The sequence below is a fragment of the Panicum virgatum genome, chromosome 5K (genome assembly GCF_016808335.1).
Source record: "Panicum virgatum strain AP13 chromosome 5K, P.virgatum_v5, whole genome shotgun sequence".
Lineage (NCBI taxonomy): Eukaryota > Viridiplantae > Streptophyta > Magnoliopsida > Poales > Poaceae > Panicum > Panicum virgatum.
The window spans coordinates 15,087,296-15,095,387 of record NC_053140.1 but is presented as its reverse complement, the minus strand read 5'-3'; the positions used below and the strand labels follow the sequence as shown (position 1 = coordinate 15,095,387).

General features: G+C 48.5%; 1 protein-coding gene across 2 annotated transcripts; it reads left to right on the top strand.

Moving 5' to 3' along the window:
* The first annotated feature begins 4,942 nt into the window (after positions 1–4,942).
* Positions 4,943–7,864, top strand: LOC120706579. 2 transcript variants are annotated; one of them, XM_039991259.1, is made up of 6 exons: positions 4,943–5,134; positions 6,236–6,477; positions 6,623–6,887; positions 6,981–7,088; positions 7,193–7,260; positions 7,374–7,724. In XM_039991259.1, exons 2-6 carry the CDS (start codon positions 6,236–6,238, stop codon positions 7,549–7,551), a joined length of 861 nt encoding a protein of 286 aa, XP_039847193.1. In that variant the 5' UTR covers positions 4,943–5,134; the 3' UTR covers positions 7,552–7,724. The 2 variants fall into 2 exon arrangements, with proteins under 2 accessions (XP_039847193.1, XP_039847192.1); XM_039991258.1 differs by having other exon boundaries at positions 6,623–7,088; positions 7,374–7,864.
* Positions 7,865–8,092: the final 228 nt, after the last annotated feature.

Sequence of the window (8,092 nt, the reverse complement as noted above, 5' to 3'; positions counted from 1 at the left end):
TCCTGGTTGGTCGGTGGAGTGGGATCCGACTCCGGCCAACGATGGCAATGCCAAGTGATGTTATGTACGGGCTTCATCATGACATTTTGTATCGTCGTTTAGAACTCGCTTTATGTTCCGCTGCAGTTGAACTCTGAACTACTTTAAGTTTGACTTTCAAGTAACTTTCTAAGATTTCGAACTTGGTTTGTAATAATTAAGTTAAGACTCGGTAATGTAATATATTTGTGAAATGTTGTACTCTCTGGACTCACCTTCGTGTGAGTTGCATGTAAGCTTTGGGTTTCGATCGACGCATACGTGGATTCTTCGGGATTTTACCCGACAACACTGCCGGATTACTCCGTTTGAAGTGCGTATTAACCGGTATTGCCTTTATGGTGATGGTTAGCGCACTTGAGCCGGATTAATTCGGGTGGTTCTGCCACAATTACTTTGGCAGCTTTGTTGCAAATAAGCCCTAAATTTATTGAATTTTGCTACCAAAAAGGTATTTTCTTTATTTAATTCAAGTACCTTCAAAAGTTTGAAAATATTTCAAAATTCTTAGATCTAATGAAAATTTTCACAACATGAAAGTTGTAGATCTTGAAAAGTTGAACAACTTTCATTTTGGGCACTTTTTCATTTGAGCCCTAGAATAGTGGGAAATCTTTGTTTGCAGTAAGGTCCTCGAAGTTTTCACAAATTTCAAATAGGTCCCTCCTACCCTTCTATCTCCTCCAGCTCCACCGGAGCTCTACTCCCGCCACCGCCGTGGTTTCTCCGCCCACGGCTTGCCTCCTCGCCGCCATGGCTCGCCACCCGGCCTCCTCAAGACCACCCTGACCCCACCCAGCGCCGCGCGTCCTCTACCCACCCCTGCCATGCCGCACCGCAGAGCCGCCGCTACTGGATTCTACTCCGGCGAGCTCACTGCCGCTGCTTTCGCCCCTGGAATGGTTGCACCGCCTCGGGGCATCGCCACGCCACCTCCACGCGTCGCGTACAAACCTCCACCGCCTCTAGCGCCCATGGAAGTACCAATGCCGTCGCCAATTTGTCCTCCTCCTCTATCGAACTCGATCCTCAGACCCTCATTGTGCTCATCCCCTTTGCTTTTGGCCTGTAAAAGGCCCGGGCGAGCCCCATCGCCGGCAAACCCCGCTCCGCCCCTTTCTCCATCGCCGGCGAACCCCTGGCCACCGACGACCCGTCGCTCCAGGCCCTTCCCGACCCTCTCCACCCTCCAGTGAGCTTCGCATTAACCTCGTAAAGCTCACCAGCCCCTTCCCTTCGCCAACCCCTCACTGGAGCGCCGCCATCACCGTCGACCCCCGCCACCAGCCTCTGCTCCTTCGCCGACGACCCCGTTCTAGCCCGTCAGCACCCCATCCAAACCCTTCCTCAGGTGCGCCTCAGCACCCCCCATGCTCTCTGGCCCCTCGAACCTCGCTGCCGGCGATCGCCGTCGCCGGAATCGGCGGTCAAACCTTCCTTCCCCTTTCTGACCACTGCCAGGGACCCAATTGCAATAGATTGCAATTCTTCTGGGGTCCTTCCTGCAAAAGTGTTTTCCCTTTTCTTTTCTTTTACAGTGAATTTCAAAAATTCTAGGAAATTATAGAAAAATATGAAACTAATTTTGTTGTTTTCCATGTTCTTAGCTCTACAACTTTGATGTTATAAGTTTGAGCTAACTATGCATGTTTTTAAATCCAAAAATAGGATTTTTTAAAGTCCTTTTTATTTATATCTAATGTTCCAAAAGCAATTTATTGCTGAGTTTTTGACCATATGTTCCTTTGAATGTGTAAAGCTCTATAAAAATTTTCTATATCCATTAGTATACTATAACCTCTACTTTCAAAATTTCCTTCTTATGTTTTTAAAAAAATCTATAAGAAATTATTTATATAATTTCTTGTGGATTATTCCATTGAAATAAAAGTTCATTTTTCATGTTATTTTGTGGAGTTTTACCACATTTACTTTTACTCTATAAACAATTACCCAGTAAAATAAAGTAATTAATAATTGTCTTAATATTTACTTTATTGGATTTCTTTTCTTTAATGAAGAAAAGCTTTACTCAAGCACTTCACTAATTTTCAAATATTGCATCTCATATAGAAATCACCCGGCTAGTTGACGGAACATACGAGCTTACTCGGGAGCCAGAAGGGGACTCTTCAGAAGCTCAGGCCAACGTGGTCAATTTAACTAAAGCCCCGAACTTTAGTTCGGAAGAGCCAATCTTTACTGACCCTACAGACACCTCTGCAGGCAAGCCCCGGTGCATAATCCTATTATTTCAAATTATACAACTATTGTTATTATTTACTTGTGCATTTAAGTTGTTGGAGTTGAATGAAAACACTAGATGCATAATTCTAGGTTCCTACTGATTGAACACTACATTTGAGTCCGAGTTAGATGCTATGCTAATAGGACCGGTAAAAGTTGAGTGATTGCCTGTCACTCGCGAGCTTATAGGAGTTGATTGTTTACTTCCTGCAATCACTATAAGGATCATGGGCGGATTTGTTGAAGTCCATCTGTGTTGATGAATTTGATAAGGTCGCAGTGTGTGGTAGTGGTGGTTAAGCGTTTGAAAGTACTAGCCACATGTCATAAATATGGTACGCGGCAAGCCTAGTAACTCCTCGACCCGGCAAGTGGACATACCCCCACTCTCTCTTAGAGATAGGATGTTAATCTATAACTAAAGTTTATTTTATGTTGCAAAACAAACCACGGGTGCAGAGAAGAGCGGTTCTCTGTAGTCAGGGAGAGTGGCACTGATCCATGAACCAGAATGAGAAGCAAACTGTTGCTTGGGAGTGACTCGTCAGTGCTCCAAACGTGTGTGTTAGGTTTACCCTTGCAAGGTTGAAAATTCGATTCAGAATCGTCCATTTCTCGTGGAAATTGAGACTGCTTGATCCCTTTGCCACATGGAGTAAGAAGTGAAACATTCATGATACTTAATCTTGTTGGATGTCAATAATTGCTCTTCTATGTTTGTGTAGATAGGTGCATACCTAGAATGGTTAATACAACTAGAATTTGAAAGCTAAAATTTAACTTTAAGGATCTACTCTTTGTTGCTTTTCAGCAAAAGAAACTCCAGAGCCATCACAAACCTGTCATGTCTAGTTAAAGGGCTATGTTATATCCTTAGACGGGTCAGTCTTGCTGAGTATTAGTATACTCAGACTTGCTTTTGTTAATGTTTTCAGGAATGTTTTCCGATGACCAAAACACTAGTTCAACTTGGCCTAGTGGTTTACCTACTGGCTGGACGATGGAATGGGAACCATCTATCAGTTACAGTTCGGATGAATGATGGCATATTCGGGCTTATCATGACATCACCCCTACGATGTTTGTATATAGTTGTGTTTACCTTTCCGCTGCAGGACCTCTTCTTTATTGTTTGTTTATATGAAACCTCTTCCCTTGAAATAAAAACTGTAAAAGCTCAAACTTCGGCTTGCTAGCTTCGGAACTTTGATGTAAATTATACTCCTTATCTATGTGATGTAAAATATTGTGGAATTGTTGTATCTCTCATTAGCTTCGGAATGAAAGAATTGGATACAATTCTCACCAAAATTAACCTACCCATTCCCCTCACAAAATACCTCCTGATGGCCCACATGTAATGTAAGGTAAAATAGTTTGACAGGAGTTGGCAGACCGAAAAAACTGATGGATGCGTAATGATTCCGCAAAAGCAGAGATGTTTTTGGCACCGCGCCGTTCTTTACCCGCCCTCCTGTACCTGCCCGCCCATTCGTTCTGCTGGATGGAAAGAATCAGCAACAAATCAGCCATTGGGCGACATCAGCGTTTCCCTTCCATATTTGCCGTCGCTGCCCCTCCGCCGCCCCCACACGACCGCGCCTCCCCCGGACGCCGCCCCCTCCTCACGGCACCCGCTTCCCCCTCGCGACACCACCTCCCCGCGACCCCGGCCTCGACGGCGTGCTGCAGGTTCTTGCGAGCCCCCCCCCGCCCCCAGCGCCATCCTTCGCCGCCCCTACCTCTGAGGAGGTTCTCCTTTCGGCCAGCCCCTTCGCAGGGCCCCGTACCTGGCGGCTTCTTCACGGAGGAGGCCGGCACCAGTGGCGGCTGCGGCACGCGGTGCGGCCGCTGGTGCAGACGGCGCAAGGAGACGGTGCAGGGAGATGGGCCCATCCACCCGTGCGAGGAGGGAGCCGCAGCTTGTAGAGGATGGGCACACATCGAGCTGGAGCAAGGGAGGCTCGCCGCCATCCACCAATATCTATGTGATGTAAAATATTGTGAAATTGTTGTATCTCTCACTCGCCATCCACCTATATCTTTGCGCTTGGGCAGGCGACAGGGGCACCTAACGCAGGCTACTGTGGGCCCCACCTACGGCCCCATCCGCTAGGCCCAGATTCCCCCGGAGTACATGGATTTCAGAACTGGCACAGGACCTAGCCCATGGCATCGCTCTTTACACACACAAAAAAAAAGGAAAAAAAATCAAGCAATAAACTACAGCCACTGAGTTTAATTTCCCCGGCAGGGATGGCGCAGGGGGCAGACCTCACCACCATGTCGACAGGCGGCACGCGGCCAGCCGGCCAGGGTCCCGACGAGCCCCCCACCCAATCGCGGCGAGGCGGGGCCCGGCGGCCCGGTGCGCTCCCTCCGGGGAAAGATCCGCTGGGGCCCGCCGCCGACGTGGCGGCGCCGCATTCGAGATTTAGGTAACGCCTGGCCACCAGCCTCCGGCGTGGCCTCGCAGCCACACGATCCCTCCCCTCCCCTCTCCCCTCTCCCTGTCGGCCCGGCTCACGCGCAGCTCGCCCGGCCGACCTCCTGGGGCCCGCTCCCGTCGGTGGCATGTGGGGCCGCGCCGCCCCCGGGCCCCGCAGGCGCGCCGTGGCCCGTGGGGTGGTGGAGTGGGTTGAAGTACTCCGGGGGGAGCAGAGAGGGGAGCAGCCGTGTGTTCGTGTCTTCTGGCTTCGCATCTCCCCCTCTGCAAGACTGCAACCACAACAATTTGCAAGTAGCGGCAGCGGCGCCGGCGGCGGTTTTGCAGGCTTCCGAGGGCCAAGGGCGGCGTGACGGAGGCGGCGAGGTTGCAGACTTTCAGCGGCCGCGTGCGAGTTGCTGCGTGAGTTGTTCTGTTTGCTCCTCCAATTCGCTTCCTTTTGTTCATGCGCTTCGTGCTCTCTGCTGTTGTGAAATTCCTCTCCGTCCAAGGCTGCTCGATCCTTCTTTGATAGGGCTCCTTTTGTTCCTCCTTCTCGTTGATTCTTTTTTTGCAAAGTATAAAAAAAAATAAACAGATCTGTGTTCTTGTGTGGTTGTGCAGCACACTAGTTTGTGACGTTTAGCAAGGTCGTGGCTGAAGAAACAACGCACTCGATTGTTACTGAGAAGTGGTTATCCAATGGATTATGTTTTAATTTTAGAGGAGGAAACTTTTGGAGATTGAGTGAGCTACTCTGGCTTTGTTTGATCTCGATCTCCTGCGTGCTTTGCTGAAAATGGACGGGGGAGTGGGGCTGCTGATCTGCTTGCTTATTGATAATTATAGCTGCTATCGTAGTCTGATCTTGCTTATTCTGAATTTCTGATCCCAACTAGGAACCCGTCCCTAAATCGTACTAGCATCCCAAGGTTTTGCAAGCTGCTTTGCTGTGCTATTGTTCCATCTGCTCTGCTAAACTTGAGCAATTCAACTCGTGTTGTGCTTTCCTTTGGAAAGAACGCGCTTGATTGTTACTGAAAGAGTGATCCTTTTTGTGGAGTATGTTTTAGTTTACACAAGAAAATTTTATGAAGGTCAAATGAGACACTTTGACTTGTTTTGCGGCTGAGAATGGAAGTGGTTGTGATGTGCTTGTATTGTACCTGCTAACGTCGGTTTGATCTTGGCATCTTGCTTATTCTGATCCCAACTAGGAACCGTAAATCGTAATATCCCAAGGTTTTGCAAGCTGCTTTACTGTGCTGCTGTTCCGTGCTCTGTTAAACTGGGGCATTTCATTGTTGCTGTGCTTTGCTCTCCTTCCAAGTCCTGCACTGCTGATTTCAGCAATGTCTCCATTAGCTGTTGTGTTCTCCGCCTTTTTTTTGTTTTGTTTTGTTCAGAACAACGCTCTATCGAAATAGATAGGCTTCCCGATCAGGTTCTGAATTTTCTATGTGAAGTTATTTCTCGAGATGGAATTCAGGTGATGCTAATTGCGCCTCCTTTTTTTTTCTTTAGATGAGCACCATGGCGTGGTATCCGTTGCCGCAGAGTGGAACCGCGCTGTCGGCCGGCGACGAGATCTTCGATAACCAGAGCGCCGGCTGGTCGCTGTGGAGTTTCAGCTCCTCTGACGATCAGAGAACAGCCCCGGCGTGTTCAGTCAAGCAGGAGCGCGGCGTCGCGCTTTCAGAAGAGCAGTCTGTCCCGGCGCCACTCGAGCCGCATCAGTGCACGCACCCAACCGACGAGATCTTCCTGTATGCTCACCACAACACTACCAGCTGAACCCTCAGATTGTTCTTGCATTCTCCAGTGACATTTTTCCTGAATGTTCGTCATCAGCGGCATGACATGAGTACATGACTGTGGTTAACCGTTGCCGTGCTGAATTTGCATTTGCAGGAGCCAGTTCTTGGACGAGGAGATGCGGCGGATGGATGCCCCATTCGAGGCGCTGGACATGTTCCCGGACTCGATGCACCGTCTCCTCTCCTACGAGGACATGCTCAGCGGCGTGCTCACCGGGAATTCATTCGAGGATCATCAGGGTGCCAAGCTGGACCGGAACGGGGTGGACACGATGGACACCTGCGGCTTCCCTCTCTTCAGCCACGACCTGCAGACCGCGGAGCCAAACAGCGCCATGGATACCCCGTCCATGGATAAGGTAAGAGCGACGCCCATCCATCACGCAGTGTTCCCGCTGGCTGAACTGAAAGCAGGCTGCGCTGACGAGCTCTGGATGGACATTGCATTGCAGGATGGGATGGGCACGATGAAGAGGAGCAGATCGTTCGCTGTTGACGAAGAGAGACCGAGGGGCTTCGAGGCGCCGGTGCTCGAGGAACTCGAGGACGTGGTGTTCCAGGTAGGTTCTTCAGTGAGGAGGCACGCACGAGAACAGTGCTACATGTCTGAAAACCTGCATCTCCCTGAAATTGTCTGAAATTGCGAAACGTGTTTGCTCTGAAGCTGACCAGGAAGACGCGGATCTGCTTCCGGGACGCCTTCTTCAGGCTGGCTGAGGGCAATGCGTCCAGGTAGTACATTCCTGATCATGTGTTCATCGCTCTGAATCCTGATTATGGTTTACCGTTTGTTTCCTGAATGAAATCCTGACACCTGATGATTTGTTCGGCTGGAACCAACCCAGGGTCCCAGCAGTAGAAGCTTGCCTGGAGCGCGGGGCGAACGCGATCGACAGGACGGTGGCGGACCTGGCGATGAGGAAACCGTGCCCCGCTCCTCTTGATGTCCACGGTAGCTGCCTCGCCGGCGGCTCGGGGGCGGCGGCGGCGCAGTCCGCGACCGGCTGGACGGCCAGGGCGTAGGAGACTGGCAGGCTGATCCATCTTTGTTTACCAGCTACGATGATGATGGCCAATTGGCCATGTGTTTGCGAAGATGCAGTAGAAGCAGAGATCTGTACATACTGCTGTAACATTTTCAGCCTCTTTTTACATGAAAATAAATTAATTAAATAATGTAGTTTTGTTTATCATGATAATAGTTTTCTCCATAATTATCATTTGTCACATCTTCCGCCGTTTAACGCGAGGAGTTTTTAGTCCATGTAGATGAACATGGTGATTTATTATTTTATTTCAAATTTATGTACTAAACAAAAAGGTATGAATATAATAATTTTACTTTAACATTTATACATTAACATATTCTATATGGTCTCTTTATTTAATTAATATGCTTTGTTCTAAATATTAATTTAAACAAAATACATTTTCATTTGTTCTCAAATTTAGTTATTGATTATTAATTGATTTTGACATGAATTATTTATTTTGCTATTTTGGTTTTCATTTAATAGTACTACTAATCTTCCAACTATTTTAATTCTAAATTTAGCTATTCATG